The sequence below is a fragment of the Pleurodeles waltl genome, chromosome 5 (assembly GCF_031143425.1).
Source record: "Pleurodeles waltl isolate 20211129_DDA chromosome 5, aPleWal1.hap1.20221129, whole genome shotgun sequence".
Taxonomy (NCBI): domain Eukaryota; kingdom Metazoa; phylum Chordata; class Amphibia; order Caudata; family Salamandridae; genus Pleurodeles; species Pleurodeles waltl.
In genome coordinates, this window is record NC_090444.1 from 1,308,279,536 (window position 1) to 1,308,299,052 (window position 19,517).

At 45.9% G+C, this 19,517-nt stretch overlaps 1 protein-coding gene across 2 annotated transcripts in view; it reads right to left on the bottom strand.

The window, feature by feature from the left end:
• Positions 1–19,517, bottom strand: part of PNISR (PNN interacting serine and arginine rich protein) — a 242,349-nt gene that overhangs the window by 74,097 nt on the left and 148,735 nt on the right. For both annotated transcript variants that reach the window (XM_069235540.1, XM_069235539.1), the window contains exons 6-7: positions 19,047–19,237; positions 18,370–18,528 (exon numbers count right to left, since the gene is read on the bottom strand). In XM_069235540.1, coding sequence (XP_069091641.1) covers positions 18,370–18,528; positions 19,047–19,237 — 350 coding nt within the window. The remainder of the gene's footprint in view (positions 1–18,369; positions 18,529–19,046; positions 19,238–19,517) is intronic.

The following is a 19,517-nucleotide window of genomic DNA, read 5'->3' on the forward strand; positions in this document are numbered from 1 at the left end:
GCGAATCGTTACAGCCATGTTGACAGTCCGTGCTGCTGTATCTGCAGAGTCTAATCCGGACCTTATCGGATTGTTAGATAGGGCCTGTCCTTCTTCAACTACTTGCTGGGCACGTTTTTGGTGTTCCTTGGGCAAGTGCTGTATGATGTCTTGCATCTCGTCCCAGTATGCCCTGTCGGAGCGTGCAAGTAGGGCTTGCGAATTTGCAATTCGCCAATGATTGGCTGCTTGTGATGCCACTCGCTTGCCTGCTGCGTTGAATTTTCGACTTTCTTTGTCAGGTGGTGGAGCATCCCCTGACGATTGAGAGTTCGCTCTTTTCCTTGCTGCCCCTACAACCACTGAGTCCGGTGTGAGCTGTTGCGTTATAAACACTGGGTCTGTTGGAGGTGGTTTGTATTTCTTCTAGACCCTAGGCGTGATAGCTCTTCCCTTTACAGGCTCTTGGAAGACCTGTTGTGCGTGCTTGAGCATGCCCGGTAGCATTGGTAGGCTTTGATAGGATGCGTGGGTGGATGCCAGAGTGTTGAAAAGGAAGTCATCCTCCACTGGTTCAGAGTGCATTGCTACGTTGTGGAACGTAGCTGCCCTGGCTAGTACTTGCGTATATGCAGTAGTCTTCTGGTGGTGACGGCTTGGTTGGATAACACTCTGGACTGTTATCCGATATTGGTGGATCATATAAATCCCATGCATCAGCATCATCTTGGGTCATCCCAGTATGTGTGGGTGACTGCATTATTGGTGTTCCCACTGGTGACAATTGTGGTGAGTGCAGTTGGGATGGTTGTGGTGAGACCTGTGGTGTTGGTGACTTGTCTCTAACCACTCTGGCCTTTGGTTGCATTTCTGTTTCTTGAAATGCAAGTTTTCTTTTAGATTTGAGTGGAGGTAAAGTTTGAATTTTGCCAGTCTCTTTTTGGATATGTAACCTCTGTTGTCTTTGGTCAGGTTCCTCTATATCCAACTCTTGCTCAAATCTATGTCTTTGCTTGAGTTGTATGGAAAGCCCTTACGCCTCAGTATATGAGGTTTGTTTCGGCTCCGAGGCCGCTTTTTTCAGTACCGAAGTTTCTAATGTAAGAGTCTTTTTCGGATCCGAGGAGCTTTTACAGGGTTTGCTCGATCCGATCACTCAGTGTCGAAATTTTTCGGTGCCCGAATCTCGACCGGAGTCGGAAGTCTTCGGCAACTCTTTGGCCTTTTTCGGTGCCGATGTCTGGTCACCTTTTTTTCGGTGGGTTGAGCCATGGCCTTTTGGCGTTCCCATGGCCTTGAGTTTCTTGGTGTGACCCTGAGTTTGAGACAGGCAGGTTTACTCACGGTTTGTTGCACCGTCGAGGGTCGTTCGCTGTCCGATTCATCCAAGTCAGTTTCTTGGATGGAGATTCTTTCTTCCTTCTCGACGTCGAGCTGTTCTTTCGGTTTCAACGCCATTTGCAGTTTTCTTGCGCGCCGATCTCTCAAGGTTTTCTTCGATCGAACTGCTCGGCAAGCTTCACAAGTATCCTCTCTGTGTTCGGGTGACAAACACAGGTTACAGACCCGGTGCTGGTCTGTATAAGGATACTTTGCATGACACTTCAGATAGAAACGGAAGGGGGTCTGGTCCATTAGTCTGGGACGACGGGTATGGTCGGGCCGACCAGGCCTCGATGAAGAGTCGAAGCCCCGAAGGGCTGCCAAAGCGGTCTTGATGTCGGTGCCGATACACTAACACTAAACCAGTACGGAACGAGAACAATACCGTTGAATATTCGATAATTTAGCGAACTTTCCCGATTCGAAATACGGAGCGAAGAGGAAAACGTCCGAACCCGATGGCGGAAAGAAAACAATCTAAGATGGAGTCAATGCATATGCGCAATGGAGCCGAAAGGGAGGAGTCACTCGCTCCTGTGACTCGAAAAGACTTCTTCGAAGAAAAACAACTTGTAACACTCCGAGCCCAACACTAGATGGCAGGAACAGGGCACAGCATGTGTATCTGCAGCTACACATGCCATAGAACATATGTATATACATGTAGAAGCTGCTTATACGCAGCATCAATTCTACAAAAACTTTTCCACATACCAACTTTATCATGCCCAATGTCTAAAAGAAAGATACTGAAATGCTCGACAGTGGAAGTAAGCTACCCTAGTCAGGTGAACAATATTCCTGTAATGCCACGGCAAACTGCCAGTTTAAATCCATTTATTGGTTCTCTGATCAATCAGAAATACCACATCAGTGTACGGTGGGGGGAGGGGGTGAGAAGAAAGGATATGAATCTGCAGAAGACACCCTTGCTGGAGAACCAATATTCAAAATGAGTAAATATTCATTCTCAAGCATGGAATCTTTTCCATATTCAAATGGTACATACAGTATCAGGGAGCGAAAGGATGAAGAGGAGGGCCCAAGATCAACGTCCTTATGTTGCCTACCCTGCCTGAGAATAAGGAGAAAGTGCTGCAAAGACCACTTTTTAGGAGGCACTAGATGGAAATTAAAAATAAAATTGCAAGAAACCTAGTAAAATCATTTCAAACGTCAAGCTAACATGTTTCCAAATGATTTAAGTACATCAAAACACTCTGCTACTACACCAGCGAATGGATAACTTCACTGAGATAGAGTACGCAGGTGTTCATCATTTGACCTTGTTAATTTTTCATCTGGCACACTTTGTCACAAAACCACCTACGTTTTCAAGTAGAAAGAAAGGGATAAAGTTACCTCTGTGGTTATTCACCACTTAATAGTCTCTCTTTTATAACTGTACCCTGCCGCCTAGAGACACAATTGTAAAAAGATTATCAAAACAGCTACAATTCAGAGTGAAGTGTAGCCAGCAACAGCTGCCAATCAAGAACAAATGAGCAGAGACATGACATTTCATCCAGGACATCTGCAATGATTTCAGACTTACTGATCTAATATATGAAGAATTGAACCGTGCTTGGTATAACCTTCAAATCTGTCAATTAGATAATCTGCTTTTTTTTACTTGAGCATCAATGTCAGTAGATTTGTTGACTGTGGGTACTACTTTGCTGAAGAAAGGTACATAGCTGTAGTTGTGGAAGTAGCAGGCCTGCCCTCTCTGACAAAGTGGAAGATTGTGTGGCCTTAAGCTAAGGAGTTTCTTAATGCACAGATAGCGTGGTCAGGGACCGTTGAGGGAGTTCATACTGGACGTTTCTTACCATAACCAACCACCAAGAGTCATCAGTGATCTGGGTACTCTGACAGTAGATTAATATAGTGATCACCCTCATTTCCATCCCCCTGTACAAACCTTGCACTGGAATGGTAGGAGTCATCTGAGCCTTGTAAAAGTCACCTAGACCCTTTGATCTCTCTTCAGGCATATGGGGGTTGCTTTTCCATTCGTAACATATACTCTTGAAAACTGAGGCCAAGGGAGAAGAAGAGAAAGTAATGGCTAAAGCCTGGTGGCGCAAAGTGGCCGTTAGCTTGAAAACATAAATGCCTTTACCAGCTGCAAAAAAGTACTATCATCTAGCCACTACATCTTAGATGGAAGTTCAGAGATTAGGATTTGACTGCACTGTTTATGGTCTGGCTTGATGGCGCAGATCTGTCACCACACAATTATGTGAGCACCACTAGAGAGGGGCTTGGGCTACGCCCACATGCTGGGAGCCAGGAGAGCATGTTTTGTTTGGCCAGAATTGTGTGCTTCCACAAAAAAAATGCTTGCCGTCCACCAGCTATGATCATTTTGTTTCTTTATCCAGCAGCCCAAGTTTGAACTTTCACGGGCACACACCATTACATTGCAATGCTATTGAAGTGGTTCAGGTAGATAAATAGTTTATACTGTTTTTTTCTTCTGGCAACAGCGCGGATGGGAGGTGGGCAGTCATTCACCTACATAAATGCTTATTTAGGTCTGGCCTGACAGTGCAACTGTCACCTGGACTTTTAATCTACACCATTATTGCACTTCAGTTATTTGCTTCCACATAAATACATATCGATTCCCATGCTATTTACTTGTAATACCTCACATTACCATTCAACATTTATTTAAAGACAGGCTTATTGGCACTGCCAATGATCGTTTTTTATCGCAACAGTAACTTACCCATTGAGAGGTTGAAGATGTTCTGAAACAAGCAAACGCCTTGTGCTAAGCTTTATACTTTTAAGTTCGAACACATGATTGGTATTCATGGTCCTCGCAGTGGTATCTATAAGATTCTATAAAACCATCAACTTTTGTCATCTCCTGGCCTCTTAGCAAGGATTAAGCCCAAACCTATACTGCTCCTATACAGCTTTGGGCAGAAGGGAGATGTAGTGATCTAAGTAATGCCATGTGTGTGGACCATACCATGCTATGATCACACTGATATTAGCCAGTGTAACTTAGAGGTCATACACCTGCATATCATTTTGTTATAGTTTAACACATTTGGCCTCCCTGTGGGAGAACAAGGCTTTTTTCTCCCCCAGAGAAGCAGTAATCATTGTAACAGACTGAGCTAGTGGTTGAGGGGGGGCCGGAATCAAAGACAGCCATTACTGGGAACAAAGACAGTTGGCGAGCATGAAGGCTGATCACCACAGCTGTTAGGATGAGAAGGATGGATCCTGCAGACTGTGGTGCCATGGAGCCAAGAACCTATCCAGAAATGGCTGGCGAGAGCTATAGTGTAATAGAATGCACGCCAAGTCTTTGGCATACAGCGGAGCACTGAATGTGACCCAAAAAAGAATCGCACACCAGAAGGGACGACAAACTCACAGCACCTTTCTGAAAAGACACCACATTTATCAGTCTTAATCTATGGATGAGAAAGGTGGTCAGGGATATCCTTGGAACACTAAAACGCAATTCAGACAGCAAACGCTGTATCAATACTCTAGTGAAGGCAGACCATAAATACCAAGTGTGTTCTGGACAGTTTCTGCTCTGTGGTACAGGGAAGACTGAGGTCAAACCCAAAACAGCCCAAGTCATCACCCACCTTCACATAATCTACTGACAAGAAGAGTATGGTGGAGTCGTACGGTTCTCAGTTTACAGGAGGAAGCCAGAGACTGGTTTATCAGCCCAGTAGTACTAATCAATGATCTAACAGCTCGCATCCTTGCGCCAACTGCCTTTTTTAATATGCTAAACTAAATTCAGGAGCTGTGGTGCCCAACGTACAGCAACCTGCTGTCATTCCTAGGAGCCTGAGAAAGAGGAGGTTTATGTTCTAGATGGGACAAGACACAAATGCGTCCCCATAGCAGAACCAAACTAGGGGGAGCAGATACGTAATCTTAGCAAATGGAAAAAAAACTCAGTATATTTTCCAAGTGGCAACTGTAATTCTTTTAGTTGCATTTTGGAATGCTGAAAAGTAAGGAAATTACTGAAATTTCTATAGGAACACACATTGGTGATTTTGCCTCTTGCTGAGTATACCAACTGAGGATGCTGAAGTTGATCGACTCACTTGAAGCCACCAAACATGCCACAATCCACCTAGTGATAGTTTGATTTGTAAGAAACTTAACATTGCAAAAATGCAAAGGGCATGAAAAGCTGACTTTTAGGACAGTCATGAGTATGCAAAATACTTTGAGCCCAATTGGGGAGGTAACCACTTAAGATGTTAACATTTGAATGAACAAACTGGAGGGTGAACTGTTGCTGCATGCAAAATAACTCCAAACAGGACCTCAAATTTACCATTTTACGACTTACTGAAAATAAAAAAGCAAGAAACTCAAGCTTGTGAAACAATAATTTTGCCAAGTAAATTGGGAGAGTCAAAATGCTGAAAACCAAGTTTGCCAAGTCCATGCTGGTGCAATTACAGCTGTTTTGTTTAAGTACTGAAGGACAAGTTACTTACCTTTGGTAACGCCTTATCTGGTAGAGACTATGGGCCTCATTAAGAGTCTGGCGGTCAGTGGACCGCCAGACTCACAGATGCGGTCGGACCGCCGCCAATGCACCAGTACGGGCACCTCATCACAACCGTGGCCGCCAGCTCCGCCAGGATCAGAGATCCCAGCGGCATAGAGGTGGTGGCAGTCCTAATCCGCCAGGGCAGTGCTACAAGCAGCACTGCCCTGGGGATTATGACCCCCTTCTCCGCCAGCAGTTTCATGGTGGTACCACCACCATGTAAATGCTTGCAGAGAATGGCATGGGCAGTGCAGAGGCCCCCCTGGCCAGCACCCTTGCAATGTTCACCGGAAACAATGCTGTAGGCTGTTTCCCGCTAGGCCACTGGACGGAAACTCAGGTTTCTCTCCGCTTACCTAGCAAGAAACTCTTAATGGGGCTGGCGGGGAGGAAGCCTGTATGACAGCAACCTCCTTGTCGGAAGTTCGGTGGACGGTGTAAACTGTTCGCTGATCTCATAAAGAGGCTCTATATCTAGCTGCAGACTCCTTACCTTTGGATTCTCCCTAGGAGTCAGAATGGATCTAGAAAATGTTTGTGAGAGGTACCCCTAGGTGCCAGATGGTGGCGTCAATCGGCTTTGAGTCTGTCGTCGGTGTCATCTGCACTGAAAATGATGTCGCTGGTCCTATATGGGAGCCACCCAAGCGCGCCAACATCAGTTTCTTTTCACAACTTTCCATGCCAGAAGCGTAGAGCCATGAAGAACAGTGATTATTGGTGTGTCAAAACTAAGACCTTGAAAGGGGAGTCCTTGCCCCTAGCAATCAGTTTGCAGGGCGAGGAGGCTGGAGAAGTAGTTGAGGAATCTGCAGCTACATATGGGGGGTCATTCTGACCCTGGCGGCCGGTGGCCGCCAGGGCCACCGACCACGGGAGCACCGCCAACAGGCTGGCGGTGCTCCCACGAGCATTCTGACCGCGGCGGTTCAGCCGCGGTCAGAAGCGGAAAGTCGGCGGTCTCCCGCCGACTTCCCGCTGCTCGGGGGAATCCTCCATGGCGGCGGAGCGCGCTCCGCCGCCATGGGGATTCTGACACCCCCTACCGCCATCCTGTTCCTGGCGGGTCTCCCGCCAGGAACAGGATGGCGGTAGGGGGTGCCGCGGGGCCCCTGGAGGCCCCTGCAGTGCCCATGCCAATGGCATGGGCACTGCAGGGGCCCCCGTAAGAGGGCCCCACTGTGTATTTCAGTGTCTGCAATGCAGACACTGAAATACGCGACGGGTGCAAACTGCACCCGTCGCACCCCTGCAACTACGCCGGCTCAATTCTGAGCCGGCGTCCTCGTTGCAGGGGCATTTCCTCTGGCCCGGCGGGCGCTCTTTTGGAGAGCGCCCGCCGGCCCAGAGGAAATGTTTGAATGGCCGCCGCGGTCTTTTGACCGCGGTGCGGTCATTTGGCGGCGGTACCTTGGCGGACGGCCTCCGCCGTCCGCCAAGGTTAAAATCACCCCCATAGTCTCTACCAGATAAGGCGTTATTGAAGGTAAGTAAGTTTTCCATCTAATAGAGACTTCTAGTTGCAGATTACTTACCTTTGAATAGATACCCAAGCAATACCATCCCCAGAGGTGGGTCTTCAAACCAGTTTCAAACAAGGAAGTCCTGCAGGACTTAACAGGCAAAGTGCCCATTCCTATGGACCTGACTGTCTGGGTAGTAGTGTTTGGTTAATGTGTGCAGAGATGCCCATATTGGTACCCGACAGATGTCCAGGGCTGGAACTCCGCGTGCCAATACAGTAGTCGCAGCTTTAGCTCGGGTAGAATGAGTGCACAAGCTCTCAGGGTTGATTTTTGATCAGAGTGTAGAAAATCTTAATGAAGAGCACAACCCATCTGGAGATGGTCCGCTTCAACGCTGCCCAAGCTTTCTTAACACCCACATAACCTACACAGAGTGGGTCATCCCCTCAGAACTCTTTTGTATGATCAAGGTAGAACGCCAACGCTCTTTTTGGGCCCGGGCAGTGGAGTCTCTCCTTTTCCTTATAAGGATGTGGGGGTGCATGAAAAGTAGACAAGGTGATGAATTGGCCTACATGAAAAGGCGTGACCACTTTTGGGAGAAAAGAAGCCCTAGTGCAAAGCACTACTTTGTCAGGAAAAACCGAAAGGTAGGGCAGCTTGAATGATAAGGCCTGCAACTCACTCTGCAGGCAGCTGTAATTGCCACAAGAAAGGCTGTTTTGAAAGTGAGAAGCCTGAGAGGACAACTGTGGAGGAGCTCGAAAAGAGCACACATCAAAAATGTCAGAACCAAATTCAAATCCCATTGGGGCATAATGAATGGGGATGGAGGAAAGAGATGTGCAAGACCTTTGAGGAACTATGTGCAACAGAAGGTTTAAACAAAGAAGGTTGATTAGGCAACTGCAAGAAAAGCAGAAATGGCAGGCAAAGAGCCCTGAAGAGTGCCCAAAGCAGAATCATGCTCGGCAAGGGAAAGAATAAAACAATAGGAACTCAGAGAGAGGGGCACAAAGAGGGTCAACAGAACTGTCTGTGCACCATGCCACAAATCTTTTTCAAGGACAGGTTAATGCCATTTTGGTGGAAGGACACCTGGCTGACAAGATTACGTTACAGACTTGAGGAGGAAGGTCAAAGGCTGTTAACTGCTGCCATTCAATCTCCACGCAAAAAGGCGGAGTGGACAGGTTCGAGCAAAGAACCCTCACTGGCTGCTGCTGCGACAGAATAGCCTCACTGAAGAGGCAGCCTGATCAGAGGATCGATGGACAAGCTTAGAAGCTCGGGATACCAGAATCTCCTTGCTTAGTCCGGAGCCAAAAGGATTTCTTGGGCCCAGTCGTTCTTAATCTTCTTGAGAACTCTGGGCAGGAGTGGTATAGGAGGAAAGGCATACAGGAGGCCTAAATTCCATTTGAGATGAAAAGCGTCCCTGAGCGATTGCCATCTTGGAAAATCCAACATTGTAGGAAGCTGGTCTGGTGTGTGGTGGGTACCTAAGGTACTTACACCTTATACCAGGTCCAGGTACCCCCTATTAGTGTAGTGTAGGCAGTGTCTAGAAGCAGCAATGTGGATGAGCAGCAGAGGCTTACCTACTGTAGTCACACATCACTTACACACATGAAAGAATACACTCAGTGTTACAAAAATAAAGGGTTTTTATTACAGTAACACAGTACTAAAACACTAGATAGGCAACCTTCTAATAGGAGGTAAGTAAACAGGCCAAATATGTACACTAGTTATCAGAAATAGGCATAAAAAGTGATAGAAAAGAGTGTAAATGCAAATAGACAATAATGACCCTAGGGGAAGCCCAAACCATATACTAAAAAAAAAAATGGAATGCGAACACAGAACCCCCACCTAGGTAAGTGGAATATGTACAGGGGAGTTGGGGGTACTAGGTAACCCCAAAGGTAAGTACCACAGTGCCACCTAGCGACCAGGAGAAAAGGAGTATGTTACTGGATTTTCCCGAAACAACCCAAAAGGAAGGAAAAGAAGAAAATGCAACACCCAGACAAGACTGCAAGAAACCAACGGTGAATTCCTGAAGAGGAAGACCTGTGGAAGGGGACCATGTCCAGAAGTCACAGAAGAGTCCAGGGTGAGCAGGAGCTACTACCCACCCAGCTGTGGCTGTAGGAGTTGGTCGACGGTAGGACGAAGACAGTCAGGAATGCCGCCCTGGAGCAGGTGAAGAGTTCATAGAGAATGCAGTTGATGTCCCACCAACAAGCCTTGACAGAGGCAGAAGTCGCAGTGAAGCAAATGTTTGGTTGCCGGGGACCAGCAAGGTCCAGGAGGACTCCCAGCAAGGCAGAGAGTCCACCGAAAAAGAGGCTGCCCCCACAGGAGTCCCACTGGACGAGGAACCAGGAGTCAAAGAGGAGCCCATGCAGCACAACTGGAGAATGGTCACACGCCACAGGAGAAGCATGCAGAGGTCTGTGCGTCGCAGGAAGAAATGTTGGGGGCTGGGGCTACACGGAGCCTTAATATCCCTTGGCGGAGATGCAAACAAGCCTTGGTAGCTGCAAGAGACGCAGTGCACAGGGGTACTGTTCTGCGCAGGAAGGCAAGGGCTTAGCTCCACCAAAGTTGGACAGCTGGCAGAGAGGACCAAAAGGACTACTCCGGACCACCACCTGTGATGCAGGATCCACGCAGCTCAGGATGAGAGGAGATCCATGCAGCCGGTTGTTGTTGCAGTTGGTGCCTGCGGATGTATGGGATGACTCCTTCACTCCAAGGGAGATTCCTTCTTTCTTCTAGTGCAGACTGAAGACACACTGCCCTCAGTGGATGCGCAGCTGAAGTAGAGTTTGCAGAGGAGTCCTGCTGGAATCTTGCAAGTCACATCTGAGGACCCACCCAAGAGAGATCCTAAATAGCCCTGAAAGAGGGACTGGTCACCTATGCAGGTGACCATCTATCGGGAGGGGGCTCTGACATCACCTGCCTGACCTGGCCACATAGATGCCCCCAGAGGTCCCTGCCAACGTTGGATTCAAGATGGCAGAACCCAGGGGTCCTCTGGAGGAGCTCTGGGCACCGCCCCAAGGGTTGTGATGGACAGGGGAGTATTCACTCCCCTTTCCATTGTCCAGTTTTGCGGCAGAGCAGGGACTGGAGGTCCCTGACCCGGTGTAGACCGGTTTATGCACGGACGGCACCAAATGTGCCCTTCAAAGCATACCAATGGTTTGGGGAGGCTACCCCTCCCAAGCCATGTAACACCTATTTCCAAAGGGAGAGGGTGTTACCCCAGTCTCCCAAAGGAAATCCTTTGTTCTGCCTTCCTAATTATGAGCTGCTTAAGAAGCAAGAGGGCAGAAACCTGTCTGAGGGGTGGCAGCAGCTTGGGCTGCCCGGAAAACTCCAGAAGGCCAGAAGGAGCAATGCTGGGAGTCCCCAAGAGTGCATGGAATCATACTTCCAATACGGGCAACAGTATTGGGTTATGATTCCGACATGTTTGATGGGAGTTACCATTATGTAGCTGGATATAGGGAGAGACCTACGTCCAGTACATGCAAAAATAGCGTCCCCGCACTTACAAAGTCCAGAAAAATGCAACTGGAGTTTGTGGGGGCACCTCTGCTAGTGCAAGGGTGCCCTCACATACAGGTGCTTGCACCCTGCCCTCTGGGCTAGGAGGGCCTGCCACCGGGGTGACTTACAGTGACCTGTAGTGTAGTGAATGGCAGACCTGCAAATACACTTTCCGTGGGCTCCCCATGGTGGCATAATACATGCTGCAGCCCATGAGGATACCCTGGCACCCCAAAGCCCTGGGTACCTGGGCATCATATACTAGGGACTTACATGGAGTCACCAGTATGTCAAAGGTGGGGTGTAAGTAACCAAGTTTGAAGGGAGAGAGCATAATCACTGGAGTCTTGGTTAGCAGGATCCCAGTGAAAACAGTCAAACACACTGACAACAGGCAGAAAATGGGGGTAACCATGCCAAGAAAGAGGGGTACTTTCCTACAAATGTGCAAAATTGTTGACATAGCGCACTCTCGGCAAGGCGAACAGATCTAACCAAGGCTCTCCCAGGGTTGAACGAGACCCAGCACCACCTTCAGATGGAAACACTATTCGTGATCCGCTAGGCATTTTCAACTGAGTTAGTCCGCTCTGGCATTTATCGAGCCCACCAGATGTTGAACCACCAGGGACTAACAGCTCAGGAGGATAAGCCCGGAATAGCACTGTGTCCAGAATAGTTCAGATGAAAGGGAGTATCTGAGCGGAGGTCAGGAGTGATTTCGGACATTTATAGTGTACCTCAGCAAATGCAGAAGGTCGGCTTAGTTTGGAGAAGGGCAGCAACAGTCTGGGGTGAGCTCGCCTTCAACAGCCACTCACCGAAACAGGGGAAGCCTGAATCCCCTGATCTTCGCAGATGAGCTGCAACCACCGCCGTCACCCTGGTAAACACCCACTGGGCAAAGGTAAGGTCAAAGGGGAGCACGGTGAACTTAAAGTACTTGTGGCCTACCCAGAACGACATGTAATGTCTGTGAGCATGCAGGACATGGATATGAAAATAAGCATCCTGCAAGTCCAGTGCTACCATCCAGTCTCCAGTATCCAGGGCAGACCAGACTTGAGCCAACGTGACCATATTGAACTTCTTCCTGAGGAAGAGGCTGAGGCATTGAAGGTCTAGGTTTGCGCGCATAGCAACCAAAGCTTATTTCTGTCACTGGAACCCGCTCCATGACTACCTCTGTGGAGACTGGATCTCCATCATCTGATCGTAAGACGGTTGGCATAGACTGGGAGGTAGTTTTGAAGGGGAGGGATGTGCAAAACCCACCTCTCTGAAGTGAGAGCAAATCCTGCCTCCAACTCATCAGGTGGGGTCATGTCGACTAGGATGGTTTAGAGCAGAGGTCTCCAAACTATTTAATGCCACGCCCCCCCAGTTGAAAAATAAAAATCATTGGGCCCCCCTCAGAATTTTTCACAATTATTTTATAAACATGGCAATGTTTAAATATGTCTAAACCTATTTAAACATTGCAGTTAGGTACTGTTACCTTTTTAAAACTGCAATAACATCCTCCTGCTTAAAATAAAGGCCTGTTATCTGTATAATATTTATTTGGCCAGAATCTGGGCCCCCCCCTGGGATCACTTCAGGCCCCCCTAGGGGGGCCCGCCCCCCAGTTTGAAGACCTCTGGTTTAGAGGCTGCTGCGGGTGGGTGAGAGGCAGCAAATTGTGAACTCTGCTGTGTCTCTCCCATTGGCGAAATCATAAGAATACCCCACGGGAAAACCAAACCAGTCACTACACACTCACTCAAACAATGAATCTCTCTATTGATCAGCCTAAAAACAAAGGAATCAAGGGTAAGTGTTTAATATAATTCCAAATAAAACCCCAGATCATACAATAACAAGACAAACACATCAATACTAAAACATCAATAAAACCAAATAAAATTCAAATAAGATTCAGTGAAGGGGAGACATATACAATGGTCTATAAAATGAGACTGTCCCAATTATGGTAGGTATGGGCCTATCGATAATTATCAGCAATCCTTATTCGATAAGCGCTTCCTCCTATGGGTCCAGTGAGAGTAAAGCGTTGACACGTTTCGGTGGGCTTCCAAACCTTTTTCACCACCTTCTTCAGGACTAAATAATATGCTCCCCAAGGTTGTTCAATCAAACCTCCATAAATGCCAGTTCAAAACATCCACACTGATAAAAATAGATACTTTCCTCGACATCCAGTCTTTAGGAAGTATATTTCATGGAGTCCAAATATATTCAAATAAAATAGGTCAGAACCAACTATTGTTTATCTGGTTCAAGCCTTAATTCGCTAAGTCGGAGTTAATGTCTTTATTCAACCACTTTGTATTTTATTTGGAAAGAAAAATACCTTTGGCAACAGCCTGAGAAAGTACAGCCCAGGCCTCCTCCGTGACCTGTGGCAGCAGTTAAGAAACAGTATCCCACAGCGTATGGGAATAACGGGCCAAAAGGCATGTGGAGTTCACTGATTGCAATGCAAGGCTGGTAGAAGAAAACTTTTTGGTTTTCCTATCCTGGGAGCTGTAGGGAACGGGCCTTGCGAGGGAGAGGCTTGGACCACCAAGCTCTAAGGGGTGGGGTGTTGCGTTAGGAAACTTGTGTCCCCAGGTGTGGGGCATTAGCAGCGTACTAATAGTCATGTTCACCGGAGCCTCTGTGCTGGGTTTGGACCAGCTACCCAGAAGGACATCAGTGAGGGCATCACTGAACAGGAGCAAGGGTTCCGAGATAGAGCTCCTGGTTGCAGCACCTCTGTCCAGAGACGGCCACCGAGAGTAGTTCTCACCACCAATGAATAAGAAGCTCCCTCCTCCATAGCCACAGTAGGGGAAGAAATCTTGCCTGTATCTGGAGACGTGTTCAGCCGCTGGCTTCAACCAAGTCCTCAAAGCCAGTCCATTTCACTATTGTGAGGCTGGTATTCTAAGGGGTCCAGCAACCCCCCCAATTCTTCGCAAAGGCATAGACAGAAAAATAGAGCTCAGGATCAGAGCAAGGAGGCAAAGCTCCTGCCAGCGCCGGGCAACACCCACCCAGCGTCAGACTATCTGCAATCACCGAAGACAAATACATGATGCGCTCCCCAAATCGGTCTAAGAGGGATGCTATATTCAGAGTGACAGTGGATAATAATATAGAATGGCAACTAGGGAATCTTATGTAAACTTTTAAAGCTAATCATCATATTTCCTGAATGCTTTTTTTTTTTTTTAAATACGAATGTTTACCGCATTTACAAGCTATGAAATTTGTAGATGAAATGAAATACAATGATATAGCCTATATGATGTAGGATATTTTATTTGTACAATGAGAACATGGTGTTTTTTCTGCTGTTTGTATTGCAAGAGCTTGCTAAATGTAATGAATGATGCTGATATATATAGAAAATATTTGATCTCCTAAAAGTTGAAATTGATAAAAGACTTACTATTACCGCCATGCAAAAGGCCTATGCTCGTGTTAGGAAGACCTTACAGACATCAGCTGTTTCAGCTCCAATTCTCACATGTACAATGTATATCGAGGACCTGGTAAAAACGCGGTCATTTCCATCATCAATACCCTGCAACAACTGTGGTAAGTAATTAAAGTTAACCATCTTGAGACCCCTTGCAAATGATACTTCAAGACTGACGAGATGAATTAGCTCCAGTTTTGACTGCATTTTATCAATATACAAATTTGTCATGTGAAAGCGGTCCTGAAGGAAGCATGGGTGACTCATAAAGCCTTCACTGAACCCATAGATGTCAACTAATTCTTGAACAACTGAAATTCTCTCATTCTTAGGACAGTGACGTTTTAAAAACGGACACTTCAGAGAAATATCAATTCAAACATCATGGACATCGCTCACTCTGGTGTGAACATGTCCACAGGACCAAATCTGCTGCAAGAGTCCAAATACTTTTGACAGGTCAGCAACTTGCCATAGTGAATAAAATATTGAGGAGTATGTTGATGTCCGTGACGCATCCCTATCCTGGGTTCGATAATAAGTTTCAAGTAGGCAAAAAACAATCTTTCGGCAAATTGCGAGTTCCTCGGAGAGGTCTACTATTACCTACTTTGTCTAAAACAAATATGGCTCTGTGTGATCATCTACGGGGTGTGACTGAGACAGACAGCTTGCCTTAAATTGGACCTGCTGGGATCTGTTGTACACTGCAGGGTCAGCTAGATGAAAATAACAAACCTCATCTGAATAACGTGAATAAGACATTTATCACCCTTTGCACAAGCTCCATTTAACACTGCCAAAAAAACAAACACCACAGAACAAAGAAAATAACACATATCAGAAGTAATACAAAAAGAAGTCTAGGTTTAGCAACAGCTTTTGATTTTTTTAAGAAAAGAGTCACCCCAAATGATCAAATAGTGTATTTCACTGACCCACACAGACCTTCCAAACCTTAAACCACAACCAACATCAGGTAAGCACACGGCAAAGCAAAAGAACAATCACCAAGACAACACGGGGCAGACCATACATCACCATGGAGATCAAGAACAAAATCGAATTTCACCCAACACACGTCAACAAAATCTTCCCAACCCTCCAATTAACCAGAAAGAATGTTGTTTGAATCATTCTCCCTGACTAGGAATCCTATCTGAGAACTCATGACCCACCCACTAAATGCAACCTTACAAGACCTTGCAGCTCAACAAATTGCTAGGCATCATTGAAATCCAAAGAACAACACTGCCTCACACCAAACCAATGTTTTAACCATGGAATCCTGAACCCAATACAGCACAGCCATCCCTCAATTTTACCTTTGCATAACTACTATTTGCCTTTCCATTCACTCTTTCAAAATCCCTGTGCTGAACCCCCTGTCCAGAGACATGACATCTAGACGAGCAGTCCTACAAACTCAAATGTCAGCACTGTCTTCAAACACCCAAAAGCCACAATCTTGGGACAATTTAATATAATGATCGACATCACAGTCAATCACACAACGAACAGGCTAGAAATCTTATATCTCAAGCTACATATCAAAGGACACACCCACACACTAGATGTCATTCTTAGCTCAGACAAACTCTAAACAATTGCGACCTCTCTACCACTGTGAGAAGTCATTGCCCAAATTCAATGACTGGAAAACCAAAAAAAAACTACACTGAAAAGAATACTAATTCGCCGAAGAAGGTGCACTGAATGGCCAGTCAAACTGTCCTCCACAACATCGCCATAACTAGCAGCTCCAAGACTTAGGGCCTCATTACGTTTGTGGGGGTCCCACCGTCGGACTGCCAATGCGGCATGGCAAGGCAGCCACCAAGCCGGTGGTTGTCCACATAAAGAGCCACAGGAGTGACTAGTCTGAGTCCTGAGAAAGAAAACACGGCGTTTGTTCAAAAGTGTGTAGGAGAGAGTGGCAGAAGTGGAGGGATGTGCTGGGGAGTAGAGAAATCTAGGAGTGTTCTTGCAGACTGTCTGGCAATGGGAGAACTGGTAACAGTCAGGACAGCACTTAAGTGCCGGAAGATAGGTGTGCCTGGGAGGTCAATGGTACACGCGGAGGAGGGTTCCAAGGAGTCTCCAACACGGAACCATGTGATAGAAGTAAGGGGTTGAGATAAGTTAGCTGCTAGTATGGTGGTTTCTGCCACACTAAGGATGCCTTCTAGCGCTGAGTATGGCGAGGCAAGTGTTCTGTGCATGTGCAACTACGTGTGCAACATGGCTAAACACCACTGGCAAAGTAAACAGGCATCAAAAGAGAAATATATTGGGTTTGTCAATGCTTGTTGTTTTCCGAGCTCCATAGAGGCTCAGGACAGAAAGAGGCAGAGTCAACCATTGAGAGATGGAGAGGAGAAAACACTGGAAGAGAAATCGCTTATGACAATTAGAATTCTGATACAACTTGAGGTAGGAAGAATGGCTTAACATTCAGCTCTACACATCCTTTACACAGACCTGTGAACGGATGGGGACGCTGACTTACTCTTCAGGCTGACATAGCAGAGATCTGTAAGTGGCATGAATGTAGTGGTTTGAAAAGGGGTCCCACGAGTCTGATATGGACAACATTAGGGTTACACACAAGCTAGAGTGGTAACTTGGGTGGGGAAACCCACTGAAATCCTTGTATGCCAACTTTGAGAACTAATCTTCAGAGCGAGGTAATAGAGCAATAAAAAGGCTTGATGGAGAGAAACACCTTCTTACTAAAGTGTAATCGCTGCACCCATCAGAACATTAGTACCATGCTGAGATGATTGTTCCCAAGTTAATACTCAAGCTTGCCACCAGATGAGCTACTTTGCAGACCAATTTCATTTGCAAAGGCCCACAGCCACAAATCTATAGCCTCACCATGAAAGGCTCTGCTATGTACCGCACCCTTTGTGTTGATGTAGAACACTACTCTGGTATTTTCATTTAGAACCTCTCCTTGCCTTGTAACACAAACCAAAATGCCGTGTGGATCAACCACTATCAGTGTCAACGCGTTTGGGAGGAGATTTTGCTTCTGCTTTGTCCTTCAAGTGCTGATGTGATCCAGTAAACTCTTATCCAGTTCTGTGTTGTCCTCGACTGGATTCACGACTAAGATTTCACCAAAAAATTAATCCAGCTCAGGGAACAGAGTGCTTAGTTCCTAGCTCCGTGTTAAGTGAAACCATTTAAAGCTGTGAGATCATCCTTTGGCTAGAAACATTAAAGAGACAATACTTCCTTTAAAGGAGCGAATGCCCTTAGTTGCCCTCCTACAAACAGTCAGGATGAATTTTAACATGTTTTTCTAAAGACGCACTTTGTCCTTACCACTGATTGCTGACCCAGCTTCATTCAAAGATGTACGATTTCTCAAAGTCAAAGAAATTAAATTATGCAAGGGTCAACTACTCCTCACACACATAAAATACTGTATTAACCAATTCTGTTTGGGATGTGTACTGTTTGGATTCTGACTTAGAGTTTTAGTACTACATAAATAGTTTAACCCTTGCCCCAAGTTAAGCCGTAGCTCTCCAGGGGTTGAGGTCAGATCAGTTAAGTGGCTTTAAGGGTTCACCCAAAAAAGAGATGTGATCACGCCTTGGGGTGGGCAGTCACCCACTACAAATAATAATCCAACTTCTTAAAATCATCTTCACAGAACTGAAAGCAAAACATAACCTCACATTTGAGTCTTTCACTTCAATATCAGCAACTTCCCATTTACATTTGTACTTAAGAAACCCATGGGAATATGACTAAACAGATCTACTTCTCCATAACATCTTAACCATTACTGCAGCCTGAAGAATGTTCAATATCACTGACACAAACCATGTATAAAGGATACCAGTATCAGTCAAGCCCAGTTTGTAGGCACTCCACAACAAAAACGATTGGCATCACATAAACCAGTTCAATAATGGTAAGAAAAGACACCATACCAGCTGATATTCTTTTTCCTCTTCTGTTTGTTCAGGCTCACTTGGCTCCTCCTGAGGGGGTGGAGTTGGACTCCGGCTTACTTTGCCACTACTTACAGGTTGCTCTGGATTTTCGTCTTCTTCCTCTTCCTCTTCTTCTTCACGTTCCTCATCACTATCCTGAAAAGAAAAAAAACAGCATATACAATGTGTTATTCTCCCAACTCAGACCCAGCTTGGGAAATACAGCTTGGCGTTTAGGGTGGGAAAATCAACAACCTCAGCTACATTTCAGGTCCTGGACGCCAACCAGATCATTACTTAGTTAAGTTAACCAGCAGCGTTCCAAATTAGAGTAAACCCAAAATACGTAAATTAAACGTGAATAGCATTTGGGCCATACCCACTAAAAGCTGATGAAATAGATAAAACTGCATACATGGCATGATAGGCATTGAAAACAATAAAGGTGAAGATCAGAGCCAGTGTAGCCACCTATTTTTATTATGCATTTGTTATCCTAAGCTCTACACAGTTCAAGTGCATGCAAACAAGCTCAAAACAAGGAAGTATCTCCAAGTCTGCATAAGGCGACTTCGAAAAATCAAACAGTTAATGCTGTGGCATAGGACATGTTTCCACTTAAAATATATGAAATTTACTTAACACGATGTAATACATATTTGACGTTTACTTACAAATTTGCTTTTCTGTGGCACAAGTGGGCCGTCCCCTACTTCTGCGTCATCAGGATGATTCTTTTGCTTTTTAGATATCTGCGAGCGTTGCTGTTCCATTCTTTGTTTCTCTAACTTTTTCTGCTTTTCCCGCTCCATCTTTTCCAAGCCCTCCCGAATCCAGGCAGGCAGGGTCCTGCGTTTTAAGGCATCTACAGCACCACAATAATAAACTTACAGAACTGCCAACATACTAAATATTTTGCCAGTGTAGAACCAAATGATAAAAAATTTAATATAGTCAATGCTAGCTGGTTAAGACAAGAAAATAAGTCCTTCATCAGTACGAACATTTTACTCAGAATAGGGAGTTGAAACCTGGGAGATTAGGGTAGTATCCAGAGCTTGTATACTTTAAAATAGCCTAAATTTGACATTTATGATCAGTTTCTCCCATGATGAAACAGCAAAAACAGCTGCACACACTTATTA